The 15,371-nt window shown below is 40.6% G+C and overlaps 2 protein-coding genes across 2 annotated transcripts; both read left to right on the forward strand.

The window, feature by feature from the left end:
• The first annotated feature begins 131 nt into the window (after positions 1-131).
• Positions 132-6,983, forward strand: kcnj8 (potassium inwardly rectifying channel subfamily J member 8). The gene is made up of 6 exons (XM_034131432.1): positions 132-595; positions 2,755-2,903; positions 3,265-3,425; positions 5,085-5,224; positions 5,771-5,987; positions 6,338-6,983. Exons 1-6 carry the CDS (start codon positions 249-251, stop codon positions 6,593-6,595), a joined length of 1,272 nt encoding a protein of 423 aa, XP_033987323.1. The 5' UTR covers positions 132-248; the 3' UTR covers positions 6,596-6,983.
• A 1,466-nt stretch (positions 6,984-8,449) lies between these two features.
• Positions 8,450-15,341, forward strand: echdc3 (enoyl CoA hydratase domain containing 3). The gene is made up of 6 exons (XM_034131433.1): positions 8,450-8,618; positions 10,700-10,821; positions 11,252-11,349; positions 11,991-12,191; positions 12,720-12,898; positions 14,937-15,341. The coding sequence occupies exons 1-6, from the start codon at positions 8,482-8,484 to the stop codon at positions 15,088-15,090; spliced, it is 891 nt and encodes a 296-aa protein (XP_033987324.1). The 5' UTR covers positions 8,450-8,481; the 3' UTR covers positions 15,091-15,341.
• The last annotated feature ends 30 nt before the right edge of the window (positions 15,342-15,371 follow it).

The following is a 15,371-nucleotide window of genomic DNA, read 5'->3' on the forward strand; positions in this document are numbered from 1 at the left end:
GTCACCGAGCGGTCCTTGAAGGCAGCAGCAGGTCTGGGGCTCTGGAAGTTTGTCCTACGTCAACAGGAGAGGAGCGCGTCCTCCCTCAGAGGAAACTTCCTCCAAATGTGGACACACGGAGCAGACTTTGCGCGTCTTTCTGTGCGCTTTTCCTGCAGGTGGACATGCTGGATCCGCGCGTAATTACGCACTAAAACCTGGATTAAAACAAACTTTTCACCCTTTTTCCCCTCACATTCAACAAAGAGATGTTGGCGAGAAAGAGCATCATCCCGGAGGAGTTTGGACTCCCGGGGCTCGCCTCTCGGATGCCCAGAAAACCGGTGTTCAGGGACCGGGTAAACAAGGCGCGCTTCATCGCCAAAAACGGATCGTGTAACTTGGCGCACAAGAACATCCGGGAGCAGGGGAGATTCCTGCAGGACGTGTTCACCACGCTGGTGGACCTGAAGTGGCGGTTCACGCTGGTCATCTTCAGCACCACCTTCGTCAGCAGCTGGCTGCTCTTCGCCATGAGTTGGTGGCTCGTGGCGTTTGCGCACGGGGACCTGGACCCGGTGCGGCACAACGGCACGCACTGCGTCACCGACGTCAAGTAAGAGAGATATTAGAGTCGTCAGTATTATAAAAAGTATATATAAAAGTGTGGTTTAGGTTGTTAGAGTGTGTTTTATTAGACTTAAAACATTTCTCTTCCACCCTTACTTGATCCAAACTCTCCTCTCCTTCGTCTCTTCCTCCATTTTTTATTCGATAAATGAGGAGGAGTAATACAAAAGAAAATATATTAATTATGGCAGGAAGTAACACAAGTTGTTCTCCCATCCTTACAGGGAGAGTTCAGTAAAGATTGTAGGAGGGGAGGGAAGTTTTTGGCACCTCCCTCTCACTTTCCCTCCCTCTATCTCCCTCTATCTGTGCCTCTCTTTTCCATTGTCCCCCTTCCGGTATAATTACTTTTTAACAACACTTTGCAGGTACTTGTACTTCCGTATTTGACTTTTATGCTACTTACTTCTACTCCACTACATCTCAGAGGCAAATCATGTCCTTTTTACTCCACTGCTACTTACTTTGCAGATTAAAAATATGATAAATGATCATCAAATAAATGTTTTTTTAATCAATAAAATGTATTGCACTCTCGGGAAAACTCACAGGCTACCCAGCAGCACATACAGTTGTCAAAACAAATTATAATATTTACTTTACCGTGAGAGATATGATTCTTATTCTCATAAACTGGGTAGTTTTTCTAAATATAAGTGACTCTTGATACGGGGCAAACAAAGGTCAACTTGTTTAAAGCTGTATCAGAAAGACTTCAGAAAGATTTAAAGCAGCTGCAGATCTTTTATTTTCTAAAAATACAACCAACATCATCTGCCAAAAGCTCAACGTTGGCAGCAAGACGCTGACTCTGTCTGACTGTTTGGGGTTTTCCCTTTCCTGTAGTGTTCTATAGGTTTTAGTGCATGTAAATGGTCTGTGAAGAACACAGTGACATCACTATGTATCACTCGCACTCCTATTGGCTAGCGCTCCAACACATTGTACGTGATAGGCTAAGGGGCGGGACATCTCTAAGTGGTTGACCAATCACAAACCAGCCGTCCAGCTAACCAATCAGAGCAGACTGGGCTCTGGTTTCAGACAGAGGGTGAAAAGAGGTGCTGCAGCTGAACATTAAAGCATGGAGACATGTCCCAGTAGAAACACTACATACTGATATACACCTGAACATCAGCAGGAGAGGACTCTTTAAAGTAGAGACACTACATACTGATATACACCTGAACATCAGCAGGAGAGGACTCTTTAAAGTAGAGACACTACATACTGATATACACCTGAACATCAGCAGGAGAGGACTCTTTAAAGTAGAGACACTACATACTGATATACACCTGAACATCAGCAGGAGAGGACTCTTTAAAGTAGAGACACTACATACTGATATACACCTGAACATCAGCAGGAGAGGACTCTTTAAAGTAGAGACACTACATACTGATATACACCTGAACATCAGCAGGAGAGGACTCTTTAAAGTAGAGACACTACATACTGATATACACCTGAACATCAGCAGGAGAGGACTCTTTAAAGTAGAGACACTACATACTGATATACACCTGAACATCAGCAGGAGAGGACTCTTTAAAGTAGAGACACTACATTCTGATATACACCTGAACATCAGCAGGAGAGGACTCTTCAAAGTAGAGACACTACATACTGATATACACCTGAACATCAGCAGGAGAGGACTCTTTAAAGTAGAGACACTAGATACTGATATACACCTGAACATCAGCAGGAGAGGACTCTTTAAAGGAGATACACTACATACTGATATACACCTGAACATCAGCAGGAGAGGACTCTTTAAAGTAGAGACACTACATACTGATATACACCTGAACATCAGCAGAAGAGGACTCTTTAAAGTAGAGACACTACACACTGATATACACCTGAACATCAGCAGGAGAGGACTCTTTAAAGTAGAGACACTACACACTGATATACACCTGAACATCAGCAGGAGAGGACTCTTTAAAGTAGAGACACTACACACTGATATACACCTGAACATCAGCAGGAGAGGACTCTTTAAAGTAGAGACACTACATACTGATATACACCTGAACATCAGCAGGAGAGGACTCTTTAAAGTAGAGACACTACACACTGATATACACCTGAACATGATACTAACATGTCCTCTTTAAATAACTTCCCCCTCCTCAGGTCCTTCACCTCGGCCTTCCTGTTCTCCATCGAGGTTCAGGTGACTATCGGCTTCGGGGGACGGATGATAACGGAGCACTGTCCGACCGCCATCACCGTCCTCATCATGCAGAACATCGTGGGGCTCATCATCAACGCTGTCATGCTCGGTGAGATTAAAGAACTTCTGCTGGTTTTACTATATACTGTATGTTCATGGTGATTATATTACAATGGGCCCTGGGTGCAGACATGCCTAAGCCCCACCACCTCTTCTACAGTCTTTGTGTTTTTTGGAGTCATTTCAGAACTTTTTTTGTCATTTTGTGTTTTCTGTGTCTCTTTGTAGTCCATTTTTTACTTTAAGATGAAGGGGAGTACATGTATAAAAAAGCAAAGTGCTCTTTTCATGGAGTGGAAACTTGCAGTTCAAACCTTTTTTTACCATAAAATATATTTATCTCTCACACGTATCCAGATACTATCCACACGTTAGATGTTTGAACATATATATATTTTCTCTCCCTGCAGGGTGTATCTTCATGAAGACGGCTCAGTCGAATCGCAGAGCGGAGACTCTGATCTTCAGCCGCCACGCCGTCATCGCCGTCAGAAACAACTGTCTGTGTTTCATGATCCGCATCGGAGACCTGAGGAAGAGCATGATCATCGGAGCCACCGTCCGGCTGCAGGTGTGTGTGTGTGTGTGTGTGTGTGTGTGTGTGTGTGTGTGTGTGTGTGTGTGTGTGTGTGTGTGTGTGTGTGTGTGTGTGTGGTGTGTGTGTGTGTGTGTGTGTGTGTGTGTGTGTGTGTGTGTGTGTGTGTGTGTGTGTGTGTGTGTGTGTGTGTGTGTGTGTGTGTGTGTGTGTGTCACCTTTTCATTATTATATACCTATTATTTAAAGGAGACCTATTATGCAAAATCCACTTCTCTACATCAACATGTGTCCCCTCTTCTTCATGTCTCTTCTTCATCAACATGTGTCCCCTCTTCTTCATGTCTCTTCTTCATCAACATGTGTCCCCTCTTCTTCATGTCTCTTCTTCATCAACATGTGTCCCCTCTTCTTCATGTCTCTTCTACATCAACATGTGTCCCCTCTTCTTCATGTCTCTTCTTCATCAACATGTGTCCCCCCTTTTTCATGTCTCTTCTTCATCAACATGTGTCCCCTCTTCTTCATGTCTCTTCTTCATCAACATGTGTCCCCTCTTCTTCATGTCTCTTCTACATCAACATGTGTCCCCTCTTCTTCATGTCTCTTCTTCATCAACATGTGTCCCCTCTTCTTCATGTCTCTTCTACATCAACATGTGTCCCCTCTTCTTCATGTCTCTTCTACATCAACATGTGTCCCCTCTTCTTCATGTCTCTTCTTCATCAACATGTGTCCCATCTTCTTCATGTCTCTTCTTCATCAACATGTGTCCCCTCTTCTTCATGTCTCTTCTACATCAACATGTGTCCCCTCTTCTTCATGTCTCTTCTACATCAACATGTGTCCCCTCTTCTTCATGTCTCTTCTACATCAACATGTGTCCCCTCTTCTTCATGTCTCTTCTACATCAACATGTGTCCCCTCTTCTTCATGTCTCTTCTACATCAACATGTGTCCCCTCTTCTTCATGTCTCTTCTACATCAACATGTGTCCCCTCTTCTTCATGTCTCTTCTTCATCAACATGTGTCCCCTCTTCTTCATGTCTCTTCTTCATCAACATGTGTCCCCTCTTCTTCATGTCTCTTCTACATCAACATGTGTCCCCTCTTCTTCATGTCTCTTCTTCATCAACATGTGTCCCCTCTTCTTCATGTCTCTTCTACATCAACATGTGTCCCCTCTTCTTCATGTCTCTTCTTCATCAACATGTGTCCCCTCTGTGTAAAGAGACTCTGAAAGTTTCAGGAACAAAGATTCTCTCTCTTTTTGATCCATTTCTATAAAAACCTGTCTGAAAATGAGCTGATCAGATTTTGGCCACTTTATGATGTCATAACGATGTTTTGTCTTGTGTAACCATTAGCCAATCAGCAACCAAGGTAACCCCCCCCCCCCCCCACCTTATCACCTGAATCTCCTCCTAGAGCACCATTGTGTTCTTTTTAACCAAATCTCTCTCAGAGGGGCGTGGGGAGGGGCTCCTTATTTTCATCTAAAGTAACAGACAGAGAATCAGCACTTTGGAAACAGGGCTGAAACAGAGGGGATTATGGGATGCTGCAATGATCTGTTTGGTGTTTCAGCCAATCAGAGACAGGCTCTGGATATATCTGAGACCTGTGATATATTGATGAAAAACAGTATAATAGGGGACCTTTAATATGAACATATGATTAATGTCGGTGTTCAGGTGGTGAGGAAGACGACGACCCCCGAGGGCGAGGTGATCCCGATCCATCAGATCGATGTCCAGACGGAGACGGTCGTCGCTAACAACAACCTCTTCCTGTTAGCCCCGCTCGTCATCTGCCACGTCATCGACAAACACAGGTAAAACAAGATGGATTCATTACCTGGGTTCAACAAAGTACTTTTTTTTTTAACTATTTGTTTATTTATATGATTGTTTAGTATTTTTGTTTAATTATTATTTTAATGTCTGATTGCAGATCTTTTTTTTTAATGGATTTAAAACCTGTAAGTGCTGTTCAATTGTATTATTATTATTTGTATTAACACCTTTTTTATGATTAAGATTTACATTTTCATGAGTATTTTATTTTCTATATGTAATTGCACACTTTCCTTTAATTTATTATGTTATATACAGTCACTTATAAACCTAATTTCCCTCGAAGATAAATATTGTAAAAACAAGGGATTGTGCAAAATTGCAGACTCATTCCCAGGTGTTAGGACTCATTCCTGCATCAGTTTTAAAGGTGTTGTGTGTGTGTGTGTGTGTGTGTGTGTGTGTGTGTGTGTGTGTGTGTGTGTGTGTGTGTGTGTGTGTGTGTGTGTGTGTGTGTGTGTGTGTGTGTGTGTGTGTGTGTGTGTGTGTGTGTGTGTGTGTGTGTGTGTGTGTGTTGTGTGCAGCCCTCTGTACGACCTGTCGGCGATGGAGCTCCAGTGCAGCGACCTGGAGGTGATCGTGATCCTTGAAGGAGTCGTAGAGACGACCGGCATCACGACTCAGGCCAGGACCTCCTACATCTCCGAGGAGATCCAGTGGGGACACCGCTTCGGTCCCATAGTGACGGAGGAGGACGGCGTCTACTCCGTGGACTACTCCAAGTTTGGGAACACCGTCAAGGTGGGAGACAACAAACCGGTCTTCAGTGATTCATGCACAAAATATTAGAAAAATAAATATATATATGACTTCCTGTTTCAATTTATGTTAAAAACATTTTTTAACTGCAATACAAAAGAAAGTTGGAAAATGACTTTTAAAGCCAAAAGTCATGTGAATTTTTACTCACAATTTCAGGCCGCCACTATAAAATAATTACTTAAATTAAAAGGTTAAATAAGTAAATATATACATATTTTAAAATATAATACAATGTGTTATAATTCTCAAAATTAATAATAATGTCTTATTTAAAGTTAAGTTACTTATTCATTTTTATTATATATTTATATATATATATATCTCTTCAGGTGACGACGCCCCGCTGCAGCGCCAGAGAGCTGGACGAGAAGCCCTCCATCTTGATCCAGACGCTGCAGAAGAGCGAGCTGTCGCACCAGAACTCTCTGAGGAAGAGGAACTCCATGCGGCGAAACAACTCCATGCGTAAAGGCGCGGCAGCGGGGGGGAGCGGGGGGCTCCGGAGGAACAACTCCGGCATCGCATCCACTAAAGTGCAGTTCTTCAGCCCCGGAGACGGAGGCCAGAGCATGAACGCCGTCACCTGACATGAGGCCGGCCTCCTGCTCCTCCTGGTGGTGAGGAGGATTCTGGGAAATGGAGTTTCTCCTTCTCTAACGGGACTCGCTCTCCTCCTGTTCCCTGCCTTATCTAAACTCGTCTCCTAACACTTGTATTTCTTTTATGTTTTTTTAGAATAATATTTCAAATCTTGCACTTAATTTCCGTCTCCACAATCCAATCATTTTGATCTCTTTATCGTTATAATTAAAGCAATAAATTACGATCATTGGTGCCATTTTCTTACTGATTTAAATCACGGTTAACTACTATTAGTGGAAGCTAATGGCAATAAATCACCGTACTGTAAGTGTGTATTTTCACTTTAATTGTCTGTGTGTTGTTAAATAATAAATGCACTTCTTCTTAACATCACCTGAACTGCTCAAATGCTGTCTTCATTCATTAATCTGCCATTTTCAGAAGTCGTTTTGTTTGATTTGATTTTGGATTTTGTCACTTTTTCTCATTTGAAAAGGTTTACAGATATTAGTATTTTGGGGTTTTCTTTCAAGTCAGTGAATATTACTTTAGCATAGCACAATAAACAGTGGCGGGGTATTACATGTGCATTTCGTTTATACAACCAAACTTTTGCATTATTAGAAAATGTACAAAATGCAAGGAAATTTGAATATTTAAAGAAAAATATGGACATAGATTAAGAAGTCTTTGCAAGAAAATATGATAGTAAAAAAAATATGAATGCATATAAATGTTTTTTCTTAGTAAGGTCACTGCATGAATACACCTGCTACACAACCTCTTGTGTAATGTTACTGTATGTTACAATGAAAAACACTTTAGAATAATCCCTTCATGGCCATACATTTTACATTTCCCTTAACCCTCCTATTGTGTTCGTTTCCCCCCCCCCCCCTTACTTTGACCGGTCCTGTTTTAACTGCTATTACATTAACACAAAAACCATTAATCATCAAATCACAAAATGTAATTTAACACCCTTTCAAACTGTAAATATTGCATCAGACTACTGGTATACATGAAAAACTGCAGTAAATATACAAAGAATAGACACTGAACATGTATTGCGTGTGCCAGGTGTGATTTACATGGGGGGATTGGGCACATAAGGGGGGGAAACACATCTAGTGTGTGTGTGTGTGTGTGTGTGTGTGTGTGTGTGTGTGTGTGTGTGTGTGTGTGTGTGTGTGTGTGTGTGTGTGTGTGTGTGTGTGTGTGTGTGTGTGTTTTATCTGACCGGGAACACCATGGGTGTTACAAAGTTGACTAAATCATCCAAAACTCAATGAAAGTGGTGATCAGCAATTTGATATGTTCAAATGTCTACTGTGAAGGATATCATAAAGCCTTAATGCAATCGAATGTAAAACAAAAAAGTTATGATTGATGAAAGTAGTAAATGGGTCAGATTTGACCCGAAGACAACAGGAGGGTTAAGGCAAGGATCGATGCACAAGACGAGTACTTTTCTTAGTAAACACTGTCAAATACTGTATTGGAAATTAGGCCTTTTCAGGTATTTTAAATAGGATAAGATAACATGGACCTTAGTCAAGAGTGAGAGTGAAATAAAGGACAGTACAGATAAGAGTTCACACAAGTATAATACAATTAAAATTACAACTGTTAAAACAAGATATCACAACATCAAGGTAAAACGTTGAGCAGTATAACATATATTTAGTCCCTCAGTGTATTAATAATATATACAATAAATATAAATAAAGTACATGTATCTTTCCAACACATGAATTTCTAACAGAAAAAATATATAATATAAATGTTTTATGTGTTTGTATTTTGGTATCTTGGATCTTACGTCGCATTACGTCACCTTGACGTCGTCGCCCCCGGAAGTGAGTGTGAGAAGGTGAAGCAGAAGGTAAACATGGCTCGCTGTTTCCTCTGCAGATCTGTCGGAGTGTTTCAGCTCCTCAGGACTCAAACCCCGCTCTCAGGAACCCGGTTTTACTCTCACACAGAACCGGAACCGCTGACGTTAAGACAGCAAAACAACGGAATCAGGTGCAGTGAAGAAACGTGTGCAAACTCTGATTTCCAGGTGCAAAAACAGCATAATTATGAAGATAATGTGGATTTTATCGCGTTTTACTACATCAAACAGCACGTCATTCCTCATGCAATTAGGTTATTGTTAAATCGGCTTATAGATATATTTTTAAATGAAAAATCAGTATTAGTATGTGGCTCCTCCATGCATTATTGCACTGTTAAATCCGCGTTTCCTTACCCAAGGTCTGGTGGTGCCACTAATAACATACTTTATATTAGGGCTGCTCAATTAATCGTATTTTAATCGCAATTACGATTTTGGCTTGCAACGATTATGAAAACAACATAATCGAAATAAAACGATTATTTATTTATTTTATTTTTATTTATTTTTTATTGGTTTTTCAGTTGAATTATACTTAAAGTTCAGGGTAATCAACTGTTAAAAACATACTGTTGTTTTTTTTCAATAAATGGATGTTTTCAAAGTAAATGGATAATCATTTTTAATAATCGTGATATCAATTATTGACCCAAATAATCGAGATTATGATTTTTGCCATAATCGAGCAGCCCTACTTTATATACCACTGAATACTTTAATCTATGGAAACATATAATTAATAATGCAAAGGTAGAAAGTATGTAGGTATATTGAGTCATAGTTTGCACTAAACTGCATTTTGAGGTACTTTGTTCGTCTTCTAGACATGTAATATAATTTTTTTTCTGGGCTGATATAATTATTTAGCAGCTTTAATATGCCAGTTAAGAACAACAAAATAATGCCTATACAAATATATGCATTAAACGTTCAAACATTAAGTTAAATAGATCAAATGTGCTCCATCTTGGTCAGCACAGCTGTTACATTAAAGCGTATGTCTATGCTTTATTTTCTGCCCATTTTCTACATTTACTTTTTATTAATACAGTATGAAGTTAAGTACATTTTGCACATTTTGTAAATTTTTCTGAATTTATGAGCTTGGATTTTGGTAAACTACATTTTTTTGTGAACTACCACAGTACCATTCAGCCTTTTAATAAATCTAGCTTTCATAACTGAACAAAGAAAGTACATTTTTGAACAGAGTTTTGCCTAAATGTACGAGGAAGTGGAACATCATCTCTGGTAAAACAGGTCGTACAGGTTAGATCACATGTGTCAAACTCAAGGCCCGGGGGCCAAATCAGGCCCTTGGTGGATTTAATTTCGGCCCGCAGGATAATTTCTAATTACTATTAGATCTGGCCCGCCGGTATATTGCACGCACACCTTCACTCAACCCTGAGGGTCTCCTCAGCTCAGAGCCTGACCCCAAACATTGATGACCTTGCACCCAAGATGAGATGCCAAGTATCTGGCTTGAACTAGCATCACAGAGCAGCACACTGAGTTTACATGGATGTTTCCTTCTGCACTTTCTTTCTTGAGACAACAGGGCATGTTTGGTTTGTTCTTTGAGGGAAATTGTTTTGTTGAAGCTGTTGTTGGCCTGTGGAGAAATGTAATGATAAGAAATGACTCTGGAAAAGCTGCAGATAGAGCCATAAGAAATGAAGCTGCAGATGGAGCCATAAGAAATGAATGCAACTGATTATTTAATGTTTAATGTTGTTTTTATTGGCAATCATTTAAGCTTTGTTAGTTCCAGGTTTAATATGTGCAATAAGTTCATTTCAATACGTTCTGCAATAAACATTGAACCAGTCCGGCCCTCGACTAGTACCGATTTTTTTATTTTGGCCCACTGTGTATTTGAGTTTGACACCCCTGGGTTAGACTATAAAGTTGTGTTCATTTTTTTTGACTAAATCTGGGAGGCATATTAAATTCCTCAGGTTAAAATTTCTGTAGTAGTAACTACTGAGTTTAAAGTGACTGAACTTATTTGGTGTTTTTCTATCTCCTGCATTTTTCTATAACAAACACACAGTTGTTGTATTCTCTAGAATGAATTGCAGTAACGTTTAAAGGCTGCACATCCCTGTACAACAATACAAATGTAATAGAGATTGTCTGTAACACACTGTCTGGCGTTAATACACAAACCAAATCTTTAAAATGTAATTTATTCTTCTTGTCTCAGGAGAATAATATTGAACAACCCCAAGAAAAGGAATGCTCTGTCTCTGTCCATGCTGGAGTCCCTCAGAGAAAACCTCCTCACTGACGTCGACAGCGATGACCTCAGAGTGGTCATCATATCAGGTGAGCATCATAAGGACGTGTGCGTGTGTGTGTGTGTGTGTGTGTGTGTGTGTGTGTGTGTGTGTGTGTGTGTGTGTGTGTGTGTGTGTGTGTGTGTGTGTGTGTGTGTGTGTGTGTGGTGTGTGTGTGTGTGTGTGTGTGTGTGTGTGTGTGTGTGTGTGTGTGTGTGTGTGTGTGTGTGTGTGTGTGTGTGTGTGTGTGTGTGTGTGTGTGTGTGTGTGTGTGTGTGTGTGTGTGTGTGTGTGTGTGTGTGTGTGTGTGTGTGTGTGTGTGTGTGTGTGTGTGTGTGTGTGTGTGTGTGTGTGTGTGTGTGTGTGTGTGTGTGTGTGTGTGTGTGTGTGTGTGTGTGTGTGTGTGTGTGTGTGTGTGTGTGTGTGTGTGTGTGTGTGTGTGTGTGTGTGTGGGTTTAATTTTGTAATATGTGTGTCAGCCAGAGGGCCAGTGTTTTCCTCCGGACACGACCTGAAGGAGCTGACGTCGGCTCAGGGACGAGAGTATCACACCAGAGTGTTTCACATCTGTTCAGAGGTCAGTGTCTTACACACACACACACACACACACACACACACACACACAGACACACACACACACACACACACACAGCGTCTGATCGTGCATCCTCTTATTTACTGTTCTTTTTAAATCGTCTGTGCTCCACAGAGTGCCGTTGACAATGGGGATTCATGTGAAATGGACATTGAGACTGGAAAATATATTTTCTTCCCTCACAGTAAATTCGTTTTTTTTTTATAAGACAGACATGCTACAAAATATATAAATATTAACAATATAAAAGAAATACAACCAATCAAGATGGTGCCACGGATGACTACCTCTGTTTTGTTTATTTTTTTCCACTTTAAATTCATATTTTGCACAGTATTGCACATGCATTAATGCACAGTATTGCATTCATATTTTACTTACTTTGTTGTATATTCATATTTCTTGTTATTTTCTCTATTTACTTTATAATAAAAACATATATATATCATTTTAAAAACTGAATTCCTCTTACTGTGTTTATGTTATACACCTTGTATTTGTTACCCTACTTGGCGATAAACCTGATTAAACTAGTTAATGAATCATCTGTTTCTATAAGCTATATTATTTATTTTATTTATTATGTATTTACTCATTATTAATTGAGTTCTCCCGTGCTCCAGGTAATGACTCTGATTCAGGACATCCCTGTTCCGGTCATCGCCATGGTGAACGGTGTTGCCACGGCGGCCGGTTGTCAGTTGGTCGCCAGCTGTGATGTTGCCGTGGCGACGGAGCAGTCCACTTTCGCCACCCCGGGGGTGAACGTCGGTTTGTTCTGCTCCACGCCGGCCGTCGCCATCGGAAGAGCCGTGCCCAGGAAGGTGAGATTATATAAATAATAATAGTTTCTTAAGATTCATTTATTTACCTTTTTATGCATTAAAAGCTTTGAGTATTATATATATAATTTATAAAAACCTTCTGAACAATTAGCATACTGTATTATTGTCTCAAAAATAATAATGGTATGTGCTAATAAATAAATGTTATGGCATATTTTTGTCAAATGATTCAATATTATGTATTTAAAATATTTGTATTTCAATTATAAAACATATATACATTTAGAGATATATACAACATATAATATATATAGATTATATATAGAAATATAAGAGTACCATTTTTAAATTTCCCCCTAAAAATAAGAAAAGAAAAAAGAAAATGCCGAATTAAAGAAGAAATAATAATTTAATTTAATAATTAAAAAGACAAATGTGTTTATTTTCTAAATATAAAAAACAGACACATCCAACAACACATCCATTTATTTTATTTGTATTGATTGAGGTAGCAGCCAATAAGAACATCCAGTTTCCCGTCCTGATTGCTTCCCTCTTTCTAACCAGGTTGCTATGGAGATGCTGTTAACAGGAAGTCCCCTCTCGGCCCATAATGCATTGCTGCACGGTCTCATCAGTAAGGTGGTGCCGGAGGATCGTCTGGAGGAGGAAACGTTATTGATCGCTCAGAGAATCTGTCAGGCGAGTCGCCCGGTCGTCGCCCTCGGGAAGGCCACGTTCCAGAGGTGAGATTTTAAAGAGTCCCTGTTCTGCTTTCTGGGGTTTTCCCTTTCCTGTAGTGAGTTATAGGTTTTAGTGCATGTAAATCAGGGGTGGGCAAACTTTTTGGCTCGGGGGCCACTATGAGTTTTAAAATTTGACAGACGGGCCGGGCCAGTAGCAGATCGGTGAAAAAATATTTAGCTGTCCACTCCTCATTAAACACTCGGCACTCATTGTCGACTTTTCTTTTCCTTGGTCCACTCATTGTTACAGATGCAGGTTCAAAGGTGAATTAGGTTCAAAGGTGAGTTATTGCGTCATCGTTTGCGTCATGACGTAACCGTTTACGTGCCTTCTTATGACCCACACTGGCGTTTTACGTCGCTGATTTTCTCCGCAACACAACAACATCAATAGAGGACTGCGTCGGGTCGTTTTTAATCATACGAAGCCAGATTAAATTAAAGAACTACTTCTCCAACCTTATACCTTTCTCCAGAGTGCCGTGGTGCATTGTTTATTAATGTGTTTCAGCTGCATTACCGCCTGCTGCAGTGCTGCTCTTCTACCGGAGTTTATTCTACTGTTAACTCACGGCAGCGGCCGCTGTAAAGTATTCACTGTCCGACTGTCACACAAGCAGCTGATAAATATCCCCCATCCCCATAAGTGAATGTGTTTCAGTATGAATTGACGCTGTTTGGCATCACAACGCGGTTATGAACGTTTCTCTGGCATTCTACTACAGGTGATGTTAGTCTGATTAGCTTCGGTTACTATGCTATCTCGTATCATATTGTGGCATAAACCGTTTTCTACACAAAATAAACAGAATCACACGTTGCCTGACTTTATATAAGTGTGTGGTCGCGTTCTAGTCACTTTGCTCAGTGATACTGCTTGTTACAACTTGTATTCGCTGTACTGTACTAACCGTGAACTGTTATTGCTCAGGTTAATCTCGACCCCCTCCAATGTAAGCGTACGTATTTGGTTCTTAGATCTTGTTGCCGGGTTGCCGACTCCAGCAAAGGTCATTTGTGTCTAGAGTGCGTCATCTAGTGGGATCAACTGAAATGCCGGGTATTGCAGGAAAAAGGCTAAATGAATGCGGTCTTTACTATAATTTGGACAATTTTGTACCAATATTCGGCGGGCCGGATTAAAAAGCCCAACGGGCCGTATATGGCCCGCGGGCCTTAGTTTGCCCATGCCTGATGTAAATGGTCTGCAAAGGCTAAAATACACCTGAACATGAGCAGTAGAGGACTCTTTAAAGTAGAGACACTACATACTGATATACACCTGAACCTCAGCAGGAGAGGACTCTTTAAAGTAGAGACACTACATACTGATATACACCTGAACATCAGCAGGAGAGGACTCTTTAAAGTAGAGACACTACATACTGATATACACCTGAACATCAGCAGGAGAGGACTCTTTAAAGTAGAGACACTACATACTGATATACACCTGAACATCAGCAGGAGAGGACTCTTTAAAGTAGAGACACTACATACTGATATACACCTGAACATCAGCAGGAGAGGACTCTTTAAAGTAGAGACACTACATACTGATATACACCTGAACATCAGTAGGAGAGGACTCTTTAAAGTAGAGACACTACATACTGATATACACCTGAACCTCAGCAGGAGAGGACTCTTTAAAGTAGAGACACTACATACTGATATACACCTGAACATCAGCAGGAGAGGACTCTTTAAAGTAGAGACACTACATACTGATATACACCTGAACATCAGCAGGAGAGGACTCTTTAAAGTAGAGACACTACATACTGATATACACCTGAACATCAGCAGGAGAGGACTCTTTAAAGTAGAGACACTACATACTGATATACACCTGAACATCAGCAGGAGAGGACTCTTTAAAGTAGAGACACTACATACTGATATACACCTGAACATCAGCAGGAGAGGACTCTTTAAAGCAACCCTAAAGTCGTCGTATCTGGTGAAGAATATCATGATATTTGATGTTAACACCCAGCTCTATTGTGTTCTCTTGTCCTCTGTTCTTCCTCCACAGACAAATGTCTCAGGGTCGAGACGCCGCGTACGCCACCGCCTCCAGAGTGATGGTGGACAACCTGGCGCTGAGAGACGGACAGGAGGGGATCCGAGCGTTCATCGAGAAACGAAAACCAGTGTGGAGCAATAAAGCAGAGAAAGCCCACGACTGATGGACTCGTTGACTCTAATAGAGGAGATGTTACCAGTCTCAAGAGAATGGGAGGGATATCCTACTTTTAAAATGTAGATGTGTAATTGGACGATTGAAGTGTGAATTGTTGACTCGATGAACCGTCGTGTGCCTTCGAAGCTGCAGTGTGGAGATGAGAAGGAAATGAATCTCTGAGACAAAATGGACTAAGAATGCTGCTCTCTGTATTTGTATAATTGTAAATACAATAAATAAGATTACAAATTCAAATTTGTGTTATATATTCTACATACTATACTA

Source organism: Trematomus bernacchii, unplaced genomic scaffold (assembly GCF_902827165.1).
Source record: "Trematomus bernacchii unplaced genomic scaffold, fTreBer1.1, whole genome shotgun sequence".
NCBI classification, from domain to species: Eukaryota; Metazoa; Chordata; class Actinopteri; order Perciformes; family Nototheniidae; genus Trematomus; species Trematomus bernacchii.